This window comes from Parasteatoda tepidariorum, chromosome 5, assembly GCF_043381705.1.
Source record: "Parasteatoda tepidariorum isolate YZ-2023 chromosome 5, CAS_Ptep_4.0, whole genome shotgun sequence".
NCBI lineage: Eukaryota > Metazoa > Arthropoda > Arachnida > Araneae > Theridiidae > Parasteatoda > Parasteatoda tepidariorum.
In genome coordinates, this window is record NC_092208.1 from 40,354,530 (window position 1) to 40,369,092 (window position 14,563).

The 14,563-nt window shown below is 30.5% G+C and overlaps 1 protein-coding gene across 3 annotated transcripts in view; it reads left to right on the forward strand.

The window, feature by feature from the left end:
• The first annotated feature begins 329 nt into the window (after nt 1-329).
• The window catches only part of LOC107450814 (cytochrome P450 3A24), a 28,306-nt gene continuing 14,072 nt past the window's right edge, over nt 330-14,563 (forward strand). The window contains exons 1-7 of one of the 3 annotated variants that reach the window (XM_071181338.1): nt 330-542; nt 1,556-1,652; nt 4,765-4,817; nt 7,462-7,558; nt 10,311-10,418; nt 12,295-12,383; nt 13,059-13,204. In XM_071181338.1, coding sequence (XP_071037439.1) covers nt 421-542; nt 1,556-1,652; nt 4,765-4,817; nt 7,462-7,558; nt 10,311-10,418; nt 12,295-12,383; nt 13,059-13,204 — 712 coding nt within the window. In that variant the 5' untranslated portion in view covers nt 330-420. Of the gene's footprint in view, nt 543-1,555; nt 1,653-4,764; nt 4,818-7,461; nt 7,559-10,310; nt 10,428-12,294; nt 12,384-13,058; nt 13,205-14,563 lie in introns of all 3 variants that reach the window. The other 2 variants (XM_043043211.2, XM_071181339.1) reach the window with 2 other exon arrangements.

Below are 14,563 nucleotides of genomic sequence, written 5' to 3' on the forward strand. Positions count from 1 at the left end.
GTATTTATATCAGTAGTATATTTATTATTTTTACCTTCTTTTTCAAAGATATTTATTGAATATTTAGTAATTTGAGAACCGAGTTTCTCCTTTTAATAGCTTATATTTTATTAACTCTTGTGACTCATTTGGTTTACAATCTTTTAAGTCATTATTCTCAAAAATTACTTCTTTTCCCGTTAATATTATTAACTATTGTTAAACTTATGTTTATAAACTTATTATTAGTGAAACAAATATATTTTTATACAAATACTTGTCATAAAAACTCCCATTAATCATATGTTAGAAGTAATTATTTGTTTTAAAACCATTTAAATAAAAGCGAAATTTATAGATGGACAGTAGCGAAGATCAGTGAGAACACGAACGGTATTTTCGAATTTTAGATGAGAAGTTTGAGTCTGGCTTCCAAATAAAATGTTTTCAATTACATCTCGAACGTTTGAAGACATTCAAAGTTCCATAACGCAAATTAAAACTGGCCATACAGTTCCCATTCAAATACTTTTGCTTACATCTACATTAGCTTTATTTATATGGTAAGTACTAAAAGATTTTCAAACATTCCTTTACAAAACAAGCAACATAACTTATACTGTAAAATTAATATTCAGTTGACAATTGTCGCTTCTATTTATGTTTTCGAAATTTGACTTGAGGAAAATGATTCAAAAAAATCAATAACGCCATGAGCTGTATAGTCATTAAAGCATAGAGAAAACAAAGAGTAAATGAGTACGTATTGCGGTAACTTCTAGCCCATCTCAAAATTTAATTCCTTCTTTTTTTTTCAAAATTTAAAATATTTTAATGGAACTTCATCATACAAGATTACTTATACATTTCAATGCATTCATTGCATTAAATGCATATTCATTTTACATTTATGGGCATATGAGGTGCCAAAAAATTGACGGTTAATTAAAAAGAAAAAACCAGAAAGACATATAAATGCATGATTTGCATAGACCAGTTCTGTTTCATTGGAAGTTTGAGAATGTATCTATTATCCGAATTTACGCTTCCTGCTGGAATGATTTTTTGCCTAAAACGTTATGAACAGCAGTTTTTACAGGTTTAATTAACTTACATATTTCACGATCCGACTTCCCAGAGCCTTTAAGAAAGCAAATCCTCAGAACTTCAGCTCAGATATAATAATTCTTTTAGGCGAGACATAGTGAATTTTCTTATGAAAACTAGCAAATTAAATTTTCATTTTCTTTATAATATTATCATTTGCGTTGTTTGCAAGGTAAAGTGACAGTTTACGATTTGCAAAGAAGAAAAAAATCGAAAAAGCAAAAGATTTTGAAAAAAGAAATATGTAGTCTTATACTTAATCCTTAAAAAAATCGTTTGCTGTGTGAAACTAACTCATTTTTTTAACTTTTTCATTTATTTGAGAAAATATAACTTATTATAAAATATAACTTATGTTGCTTCACAACTTTAAAATTATTCATTTCATGCAGTATACCCTAAATGAGTGATATATAGAATGATAATTTTGTAACATACTGCAATGAAACTGAAAGCTAATATATTCTAGGTATAACTACAGAATTCGAAATTATTGGAAGTCTAAAGGAATTGTTCAAGTGAAACCTCAATCAATATTTGGAGCATTTTTAGATATTGTAAAAAAGGTATATTAATTTTTATTATAGTGTTAAAATGTATATCTAAATAAACTTTTATATAACAATTAAACAATAAATAATTTTTAATAATAACCAGAGCGATTCTTATTTAACTCTTATGTTCCTGTTATGTTATGAGGTTATTAATGTGGTAAATAGCAAAATCATTCGAGTATCGAATTGTTATAGACACTTCTTATACTATACAATTTACGATCCTTTGTGTATCTTCTTTAAGTTCTTTACCCTTTTTCTTGTTAGGAACAAAAAGAGGTTATTGATGGTGCATGGTTGTCAATTTGCAACGGAATATTATTAAAGTGGTATGCGTATCAAAAATAAGCAGATTATAATTCTTTTTTAAATGTCGCTAATCAAATTCTATTTTTCAAATTCTTTTAATGACCACATTTGTCTTCTTCTTGTGGGATGAGTACGCCTTTGCTTATTCATCATGAAATGTTGCTTCAAGGTGAAATGTATAATGGTACCTATACGTTGTGGTTTTGTTCGTGTAAAACGCACCTAACTTATTACTCCAAAAATGTTCTATATGTAGATCTTTTAATATAATTTAATATTATGCCTTTTAAATGCTTTTAATTTAAACATTGTGATAGTTAACATATAACAAATAAATTTTACATAAGGGAAAAATATAAACGTTTAAATCATGCTACCAAAGTGAAATAAATTTTTGTTTTGTTTTTGTGATCAGAATTATTACTTTTTCTTTTATAATATATATACATATATATTATAAAAGCCGAGCAAAAAACCATGAGACGAAACTGAAAATTACTAGTGTGTAAGAAAAGTGTACAAGAATAACGATGGAATATATAAAATAACAATCGATAATTTGTTGAAGAATTATCAACTGTTAAACTTGTAAAAAATACCATACGTGCCACTCTACAGGCTGTGGAAATGCAACTCAAAGTTGAAATTTTGCATGCTGAAAAGGCCACATTTGTTTAGAGTTATTTTCGAAATTCCAATTTGTTACAAAGTTATTGCAATTTTAAATGCTTTTTTCCCCGTTGAATTTTGTTTTACTGCTCAAAATCTCTAACAATTAGAAACTTGAAATCATGAAGATGTGTAGAAAAATGTGCAAGAAGTTCGATTGGATAACGAAATTCAACTCAACTGTTAGTTCTAGAATTTTTAACTGATAAACTAGTTAAAATAATATTTTTCTTCTTCCAAAATTCCAATTTGTTCGAATGTTATTGTAAATTTTAGTGCATTTCCGTAATTTTTTTAGAAATTTTTTTAATTTTTTTTTTTTTTTTTTNTTTTTTTTTTTTTTTTTTAAATATTGACTATTTATACATTATCGAAGGAAATTTGTTTTTCCCTCGTGAGATCGTCATTTTATCAGCTCGTAATTGAGTAGATGTCAATCAAAAGTAGCAATAGGACGATACTACACGTTGCCAGATCTTCATTCGCAGTAAAACTTTTGCAAATAAAAAAAATTTAAAAAATTTAATGAATAGCAATAAGAACCTTTCCATATTTAAATTGGTATAAATCTTTTCAACGAGTGAAATTAGCATCTATATTTCTTATTCTTTTGGTATAAAATATGTGTTCCTTAGTTACAAAATCCTCTAATTTATATTTCGTAGGTACAAAAGATTATTTTTCATATATCGTCATTTTCGTTAATATTAACAACATTTTCTTACACAAAGCTAAAATAATTGTACATTTTGAAACCAAAATGTTCTGCTTTTTTAAAGATACTATTGACGTTTATAAAGAAATAAACAGAAATGAATGAGACACAATTACGAGAGCTGACAAGCAGAGCGAGTAGGGAGAGAATCATCCTAGTCATTTAAATAATTGGAAAAAAAAAGGAATCTGTAGTTTAATTTGTAACTATGTAACATCAAATCTGTGCAAAAAATTAACTTTTCAAACATTCCTGCCGAACGAACTAATTTTATTTTATTTTATAACCGGCGTTGAACAGCCCACCCAATTTTAAATTCACGACTACCCCGATGTTCAACTCCGTAGCCTTGTAATTTTGGACCCAACCCAGAAGACAAGGAAACTCATGGATCAAGTATTGATAGAAATTTGCCTTCATGGACGACTTCTTGATGGAACTAACCAGCATTTGCTTTACATGGAGGGGATAACAACAAAAACCTTCCACGGTTAGCCAGACGGCAGCTTTTTTTTGGAACTAACTCTTTTTTGCGTTGCGTGGAGAGAAAAAATAGGGAACCCTTCCACTGTTTACCTCACTGCAAGGGGACTCTAATCAACAATGCGTCTACCACTGAGGATAGTTTTCGCCAGCACTGTGATCTGTGCGAAACGGGTGTGGAATTCGAATCCACCATCTATACTGGGATTTGAAACCGGTTCACCTCATTGGAAGGCGAGTGCTCTAATTTTTAACGATATTACTGGCCGGGATAGCCTGATTGGTAGAGAGTTGGCCCGATGTCCAAGCGGTTGTGAGTTCGATTCCCACCTGATACAGACTTCCGTGTACACAATGTTGACCGGTGCATGCTAAATCTGTCAGGGTCACAGAATCCTCCAAGTTTCTAAAACTAATAAATTTCTCTGGGACTTCTAGATCGGAGATTGTTAGTGCTTTGGTGTAGGTCAAAATTACGATTTGCGGATGGATGGTGTGTGAATTTGTCCTCGTATGTGTGTAAGAAGTCAAATTCCTGGCCATAGATGGCGTCACTGGAAAACAAGAAGAATCGCATCCCTATTGCATTAATGACCTACAACAACAGCAATGATATTACTGATCAAAGGCAAGAATTGCCGTTTGCACCCGCTGTTTAAATTCCAGGACACTAGCATAAATGGTTCTGGAATTATAAGAGAGACACTTGGACGCAATGACAAGCCAACTCTTCCTTTTATTTATTATACAATATTACTTTTTTATTAGGTTTTAATAATTGCAATATCTACGTACCTGTTACAGGAACTTTTCTTCATGACATAAGAGTTTTATTTATGCAATAAATAAATAAAGTAAGTGAATAAAGTGAATAAATAAAGTGAATAAATAATAAAAAAATAAAAAATATTAAGATTTATTACATTTATTTATTTTATGATTTTTCAGCCTGTACATGAGCTTGAGATTCAGAGGTACAAAAAATATGGTTCCCTTTATGGGTAAGATTAAAACTTTATTTATTTTATAAAATATCTGAATTTTTTAAAAGAAATAACCATTAAAAGAGAAAAGCGAATTATAAAATTCTGTTGTTGTCGAATATCCAAACAATGGATTTGTGACAGAATAGAAATGTCTTAAAGAAAACACTTACTATTTTTAATATAGCCAAACTACATAGCATGTTAATAATAAGTAAACAATTGGCGATATTTTTTATTTTGGACATTAAAAAAGTGCGTTAAGAAAGTGATCATAGCTTGAAATACTAATTTAAAACAAACGGACATAGAATATTTTATTCTTTTCTTAAACTACTACTACGCTTATTGTACTTTCAAAGAATTAACTAATGAACCCAACTTTCGAACAGTCCTTAAAAATTAAAAAGTGGTGTTAATATTTAAATAATTAGAAATCAATTTTTATTAACTTTAATAATAAATATACAAAATCTGTGTTTTCGTAACTAAATATGCTTAATTTAGAAATATTAAGGGCGGTGGTGGACAATGTCTTATAAAAATACTTCTATTTTCTAATTTTTGCTACCACTTCTAAAATTTTTAAGGACACAACGAGCCCTGATGAAACCCTAATAAACCTTTAATTAGTTACTTTATACAATTTGCAAAAAATGAAAAGGTTCACACTTTCTAACATTTGAGCAATTGACGAAATTTTCATTCTGTAAATTTTTATAATAATGCTTGAAAGAAATCTTTTGCAAAATACTCGCAACAGTTAACTGCGACCGTTACGGAATATTATTATTTAAATGCTTATTTCATATTTTTTGTAAAAATGCATGGATTACTTCTTTCGATAAAGCGTGTAAAAACAACTATTGAAGCAAAATTTCACCAAGCTAACATTAAATATTTACTATTTTTACTATTTTTCTAACTATAAGAGGACCTCACTCAGGGCGACCACAACCTAAAAAACTTTAAACAGAGTCTTTAAAATCCTACCAAATCAGTTGAAGAAGCTAGTAAATGCTGAAAAGTGAAATAAGTTAAAAGGAAGAGCATCCCCGGGTCTCTTAAATTGTTATAGTGGTTATTAGCTTTTCAACGCAATGGAGATTCATCTGGTTTATCAACTACTATTTCCAGGAACGTTTCATGCTATGAGTCCGTTTTTTTTAAATATTAGACAAGATTGGATACTCGATATTTTAGATTTTGCTTAAATTTTCAGGATTTGTTCATGTAAAACTATTACATGCGTATTTATTTTCGCGAAAACAAGTTCTTTTTCTCAAGATTTTTAACGTTATCTCCACTAATGTTAAATAAGATTTCTAAATTTAATAAAATTCAAAAATATTAAATTGAAGCGAAAATGACGTATTCATGAATATTCCTTATGCATGTCTTACGCTAAATATAAAAACCGTTTAGCTTGTCCGTAGCTAGGTTTGTCCGATGTAATAAATATCGTACTGGCAAAGTGTGTGGTAAATGCCCCAATGGTTTTCAATACTGATAGGAATTTTACGAGAGTTAAATTTAATTTTGTTAACAGGCCTAAAAATACTTAAGGAGCAAGATAGAAAACCATCAATCAACCATCAATTTCTGCACATTGTTGAAATCTTGGGCGTAATTTCACTTTCGACAATGCCAAGTTATTTCCATCCCCACTACATCAACTCATTTGGATTCTCTGGAATCTTGTTTTATTCATATTAATGCTGATTCCTTTGTTAACGGCATTAGTTCCTCTCTACTTCTCCGTAGCATGACAAATTTTTTTATTATCCTGATTTGCCCCACTTCACTTAAGTTACAGTAGTGTCTCTTGTTTTGATTTTTCATCTTTTTTTCTTTAATCGTTTTTATTTTTTCCCTCCTAGCTGCTGCAGTTTCTTTAATTGTAATGTTATTCACTTTTATATTCCACTTTTTGTTGTCATTTGTCATGTTTTATGTTTCAAATCACTTTTTCGTTCATTCACGTCTGATAGGTCTTGAGAATCAACATATTGTAATTTCAGTTCCATAAAAAAAAGAACTTCATTAATTTCTAAACATCAAATGACTTTTACTTCCCTTAAAATGTCTTTTGATGACTTTTAATTAAGTCATAATTATAATAAAGTCATAATTTAATAAAGTCATAATTTTGATGACTTAAAATGACTTTTACTTCCCTTAAAATGTCTTTTGATGCCCTTGCATCAGAAAGCTTCTGGGTTCGAATCCTGGGCAAGGCATGAATGTTCTTTCCTTCCCTGTACTATCTTTCCTCACTGTGGGAGCGACGTTGGCCCACTTAATATGAAAGAGTGGCCAACAAAATCGCCCGGTATATGCCTGAATTGACGGATGTTAACACATGTGGTGGGCATTGAAAAAAAAAAAAGAAATGTCTTTTGATTACTTCCTTAATGTCTAAACTCCAAATACATTTGATGTTTAAGGAGACATTAAGGATCGAATCTATAGTGTGTCCGTTTCCGTACTTTTATCTGTATTTACGTTTTTCTCTCTTTTTTGTTGGTTATTTTACTCTACGTATTGTGAAGTATACTCTGTCCACTTTTTTTTGTTGGATTTTTTGATTATGCATAGATTTTTTTCTACATGATGGTCATTTCTTAGATTTTTACCTTCCTATTCTGTTTGTTTGTTACAGTTATTTTGAGGGATCTCTTCCAGTATTGTCTGTTGGTGATCCTCAACTCATACGAAAGATTATCGTTAAAGATTTTAACTACTTCACTGATACTTGGGTAAGAAAATATTGAGTTGAATCAATTTTATTACAGAATGTGTCGAATGTCCCAACAATGAAAAACGATTTGAAAAATCAATGAAAGAAAAACTAGAAGAGATAGAAATGTGCAGTTTGCTGTGTACTGCCTCGAAAAACAGAAACTCATTCGCATTGTTTTAAAATTAGTTACAAAGTTTGCTTAGATATGGCGTTACCAACTGAAAAAAAAACTATAAGAGAATACTTTTCATACTAACATTATTTGACGCGGTTCAGTCTGATGACCAAACTGATGTATACCTCTACAAATCTTTCAGTTGAAGTGGTTTGACATTCAGGAGAAAACCTTGTTTTATAGTTTTTCAATAAACATCGCCATCTTTTGAATAAATTCGTAACTAGTTTTGTACACTTTCTGGATTCTTAAGCAAAACATAGTAAACCATTCTTAAAAAGATTTCAAAACATTCACCTTTCAATAAGGTTAATTTTACATCAATACAAAGTGTTGCGCCAGCCTGAAAATTTAAGCTCACTGCATTTTCCGTGGTAGCGAAAAAGAAATTAAGGTAAGCTTAATTTTGATTTTGCCACCTCTTAAGAAATTTATTGCACAAGTATGCTACCTTTTTTCTTTATTTTATGAGATGTGTGGTAACATTGTTAGGATAATTGAAGTAAAAAACTTTAAAATAAGATCCAAAATTAAAACAAAACTATTAAAAAAGTTATAATATTACTATTTTGAAACTGGTTAGATTTTTTTTAAAAAAGGAAGAGGTTGTCGCCTTAAAAATTATGAATTTTTCTTATGTTCTTATCCTCTACCATTTCTTTCAAAAAGGTTATTTAACATCATTACTAAGTATGGCACCAACTAAGCTTACAATGTTTAACGTCTCAGAGAAAAACATCAAGGCAAGCTTAATTTTAACTTTGCCTCCTCTTAAAAACTTTTTGTACAAATATCAGTTATTATCTATTTGTTCAAATTGTTTATACATTATGATGGTCAAAATCGTTGTAAATTAAATTTATTAAATCAAAAATGAAATATTGAGAAAATTACTATCGCTTCAAATATTATGAAAAAAATAACTCTATAAAGTAAAAGAAGATTCCCTTATTTATTTGATAGTGGCTTTTGGTAACGAAAATTTAAAAAACTTGCTCTTTCGATTTTCTTTAGAGATGCTTACTTCAGGGCTTATAATTTGAATGATCGTTGTGTAATTACCAATTTCAGTGGTAAATGCATTTATGAATCTACGTAAAAATCTTCGTTTATAAAATTATTGGGTCACCCGGAAAGTTCGTGCCGATTTTAGATTGGCACAAAGCTCCCAAATGCTCAATATTTCCAATTTTCTTTCTTTTTCAAGTCCACTCCTTTCCTGATTTTCAACTGTTTCAGTTGAGATAATAATCTTATAGCATACATCAGACTTGCACATGCGTAATAAGTGTCCAAATTTTTGTGGTGATCAAGAAAATTTAATAATCTATTTTTGAAAACAAGAAATTTATTTTAGAGTAAAAATTTTGCTACAACTTGAGTATTTTTGGCACACCTTTGGGAGCTCCACCAATCGAAAATAGGTGCGAACTTTTCAGAAGATAAATTATCATTGTAATAATATTGATTTATTTTCTACAACTAAATAACAGTTCAAAAATGTCTGCATAAGATATTTTGGTTAAACGCTTAAGCATTTAAGTGTAAGCGAAGAATCTCAATTTTATGAAATCTCGATCTACTTTAGTTTAAAGATTTTATTATCAATTAGTAAAAATTTTCTCCAAGACAGTACAAATTGGTAGCTATACAACTTTTTGTGCTTTTAAACAAATTTTAATGGTGCTTGCCTTTGGTTGAGCTTAAGAGCAACGAGAATAACCAGTTGTGGCAATTTTGCTCAAGATTATTTGACCGGACACAGCCTGCCCACGGTTTCTTAAAGGTAGTCCGATCAGACCACCATGAAGATTAGCCAGTTTTCGAAAGAACCATTTAATAAAAAAATTTAGTAAAAATAAGAAAGTGATTACAAATATATGTCTAAAAAATTTTATAATTTATGAATATAATTTGTTTCTCTTATTTACTTGTCAACCACCATGGATTCAATTCTCAAATATATACACTACATTTCTCTCAATTACTTTTAAAATAAAATTTGGATTCATGCGCACAACTGGTTCACTTTTTGAATTGTTGAGAGAACTATTTGCAAAAACCGCGTGGATGATGATCTCTGATATAGCAGATGATGTGCCATAACCCGATCGTGGTGCTATATCGGTTAATGTAAAAGTCTCAATTTTGTAAGTTTGATTTTAACCACCACTAATTGCGAATGGTTTAAATGCCCCATCAGTCGAGTCTAAATTTATGGTGAAATATAATTTTTTTTTCAAGTTTCTGTTATGAGATCTGTACCACTTTCGTTAAATATTTTGCGGAAATTCGAGCATTTGCCTATGGAGAATTTTTTAAAAATATGATAAGAACGTTTAATCCTTTCGCAAATTATCTTAATCTTTGGTTTCTTTATGGTTTCGATAATAGTTTCTTTTTTAAAGCAGATTTTTTTTCTAATTTTACTTTTATTTATAAAGTTGTAGCAAATCTTACGTTTTTTTTATTTAAATCAAATAATAAATCATTAAATGTCTTTCCATTAATAAAAAGCGTAAAATATCACCCGTACTTCCTTATTATATATGATTCATTTATTTCATTTTTAAAATTTTAAGTGATTTTACAGACATTTGATACTGGAGATGAAATTGCCGAATCAACTATTCAGATGCTTCATGGTGAAGAGTGGAAAAAAGTCAGAAGCATTATTGCTCCAAATTTCAGCACACTCAAAGTAAAACAGGTCTGAATAAATCTTCGAAAAGTATGGTTTCTTTTTATCAAAATTGTCACAAGAAGTAGTACAAGGGTTTCATTGTTTACATTCATTTTGTAGTAAAATGACTGTACGGTCGACGATAATAATATAAATACTGTCGAACCGAAGTCGAAGTTTCGTATTAATCCGGTAGTAGAGTCAATCTGCAGTACAACTTTCCTAGATTCAAATTTGTTTACGACTCTAACTCGGTCAGGTAGAGACATATTATTGCAGTCTCAATCAGCAGAATAAACACAGATTGGATAGAAAAAAATAATATGCAAAATTAAGTTAAAAATTTGTTATTTTAATTAAAATTTTTATACACTTTTAAATGAATGTTTTTATAAAATAAATTAAAATTTAAAAAAATTGAACAAGTCCTTATGTGCAGTTTATAAACGAACGAATAGTTTTTAGAAATTAAAAATATTTTTTAAAACTTTTTTTCTGGTCTTTTAAATTTCTTATTTTTGAAAATTCTAGTTGATTAATCTGCAGCACCCGTAGCTGTGTTGGAGTATTTCTGCTGCTGGGACATTAACCGAAAAACAGCAATATGCAATTTGCGATAATTGTGAAAAAAAATTACTATAGCAAACATATGAAAAAAAATTAACAATATCTGTTGAGAGAACAGTTGGTGACTGGTTCAGGGGATAGAGCACTACACTGAGGTGACCCGGGTTCGAATCCCAGCAATGGCAGATCGATACGAATTCAGCCTCCGGCTCGCACCGACCACAGTGCTGTCGTAAATTATCCTCTGTGGTGAACATATCGTGGGTTAGAGAGATCGTGGGTTAGATCGGGTTAGCCATCAGGGTAACTGTGGGTGGTTTTCGTTGTTTTCATTACTATGTAACGCAAATGCAGATTAGTTGCATTAAAAAATCTTCCACGAAGACAACTTTCTCTCAATACTTGATCCAGGTGTTCCCTTGTCTTCTCGATTGGGTTCGAAATTACAGAACTACGGAATTTAACATCTGTAGTTGTAAACTCAAAATTTTCTCGGCTGTTCAATTATAGTTATTAAGAAAAGTAGCCAATGATGAGTCCCTTGATCGTCAGCTGTCCTTGGGAAGGTTTCGTACCTTCCCCCTCCCTAAACCACAAATGTGGATAAGTTCCATTATAAAATTCTCCACAGGAGGATAGTTTGTCTCAATGTTTGATCCAGAATTTTGATGAAGAAATAAAATATTCTTTGAGAAATATTTAATGGCCACTTTAAGTACATCAGTATTTTTGTACAGAAAAATATGTTTGTAATATCACCTAAGAAACACCCAAGCAATTACATACAGAGATATAAACACACAAGATGATTGCATTTGTATTGTAATATTCTTTTAAACAACAAATGATTAAGCTGAAATTGCTGTTTTTTTTTTCAAAAAATTCTACCACTAACATCTCATAAAAACTTCTGCTTTTGGTCCAAATTGTGGGGTTTTTTTTCCTTCTCATTTTCATAACTAGATACCCGACAACAAAAATCAACAAGAAGCTTGCAACTAAATCAATTGAAGACCACAATAAATTTTACCATCAGCATTGAAAGAATGAAATTCGTTTCTCTTTCCCCGGAATGTCGACGTCACTCACCCAGTTGTCATCTCCTCACACGTTCTGTTGGCGACATAACCAATTATAAATTGATGTGTTACACGAATTTATCTGTAAGGTAAATACGTGTTAACAAGACAGGATTTCAAAATAAGTTGTTTTTTGAAATTAGTCGCATATAGATACTGTTTTCAACTTAATTTTATATTTGTCTTTATCATAAGTTTCTTTCTATTTTCTTTATTTTTTTGTGATAATTTCATGCATTTTTTTCCAGATGTCTGAAAAAGTTAAATATTGTGCAGATGAATGCGTCAAAAACTTCGATGCTTTTGCAAAAATTGGACAGCCCGTAGACGTAAAAAAGTAATAGTATTAAAAGGATTATTTATTAAATACAACGTAATATATATTTTTAAATGCATATTATAAAGATAAGATATTAGTAATTATATTTATAACTCGTACCAAGGAAAATTCATTATTTTAAAAAAAAGTAGCTAGTTTTTCGTATTAGTACATTTGATTCAATAAAAGAAGGGTGCCTTGTACTTTTTCGTTTCAGTTTGAAGAAAATAAGTTAAAAAAGTATGGTATTACCCAAGTGTTAATTCATAAGTTACCAGAAAAAGTTATTTTTGCACTGACGATGACATCAAATTCTTCGTATTGCGAAGCATAAATGACCACAAAATGCTTGTACTTTTTTGCTTTAGTCAGGTTATAAGAATACTAAGTTAAAAAGCGCAATGTGTGTGATACTATGTAGGCGTTAAGTAGTAAGTTATCGGAAAAGGTCATTTTTGGCACTGACTTTGGCATCAGATTCTCCAGATTGCGAACAATAAATGCAGTGGTCAATTAGGAATTTCATAAAATTTAATGGTTTCTTTTTTTAAATTTTTACTACTGTAAAGAGTTTAATATAATTTTTAAACTACTTATATAATTTATTAAATTGGATTTTTTTATATTCGACTAATTTCTTTCGTATTGGAACTGCATTATTACATTATAGACTTATAGTGCATATTTTTACAGATTTTACAATGCATTTACAATGGATGTTATCACAAATACTGCGTTCTCATTGAAAACAGATTCTCAAAGAAACCCAAGCAATGCCTTTGTTAAAAATGCAACCGATTTGTTCGAAAAAGGCATAAACTGGAGATATATTTTATACCGTAAGTACTGTATTTTTCATCATTTAAAACTTTCTTTTTATTTAGTTGTAATGCCCCTTTCTCAAAATGNAGACAAACCTAATGTAATCTATGGTAACTATTGAAATATATATGATATTTATATAGGGTGATTCTAGAAAGATGGGCAAAGTTTTAGGAAGTGATAGTTCACACCCAAGCAAACAAATTTTATCAAAGAATGCATAGTCGAAAACAAACGCGTCAAAGTTTATGTTCTTACATGAGGCAAAAACACACAAAGAACGATGAAGTTAGCAAATTTAATGGCATGTGATTACAATAAGTGCTCAAAACAGTGACCGGCAGCGGTTATGCACGCAGTAGAACGGCGAAGAAAAGATAGGCAAACATTCTGAAACACACCAGGCATATTACGAACTTTCCCTGCAGCGACCGAAAGCTTGGCAACAAGTTCTTCCGCAGATTCAATGGGAGTCTCATACATAAGAGCCTTCAGCTGTCCCCACAATAGTATTGGTCCTCGTTAAACTGTGCTACCGTAAAGTGCTCGACTTCGCGCGCAGGTCGTCGGGCTACCGAAGCGGGGGTGCCATCCCTTCCGCAGAGGATCAAAATTGTGATGGCATGTCTTCGGATAGCCCATTGTGCAGCTCTAGTGCGACGTAAATTAACAACAACAACTGTCCCCACAATAAGTCAATTATTTTTTTCATATTTTTAGACATTATAGCACTTGAAACAGCAGCTTTTATGTATGAATCGTGGCGAAAAATTTGCACACGAGCCCTTCTTCCCATAACATGCCAATAATAACTCGCAGCGCAGTAACTCGCAACAGGAATGGAGCTTTCACGTTTGCATCAAACAACTTTCCAAATGCGCCAGCACCTTTGCGTTTTGTTTTCGACCATGCATTCTTTGATAAAAATTGTTTGCTTGGGTGTGTATTATCACTTCCTAAAATTTTGCCCATCTCTTAATTAATATTTATGTATATATATATAAATATTAATTAAGAGCTCTGTTTGCTTTTTATGATAATATACTATAATTTTTGAATGAATAATTTCGTTTAAGTATATAATGACAAAAATTGGTTACAGTTGTGATTATTAGACTTTTTCTACCATGAAGGAAAACTCTTCGTATTTTCTTCAACTTGCTGTTGAAGACTTTCGGGCCGTACTTCGGTGATGTCTATACTCAGAAAACTGTGCAGAATTAAAAGGCGCTCGTCTCAGTGTTAAAAAACCTTATCTATTTTGTTTCCACAGATTAAAATTCAATCTAATTTGTCAAGGTGTTAATTATACACATTTTGGTTTTGATTTTTTATTACAGTTTATATAGTGGTAGCTGTGTAACAATTGATTTTAC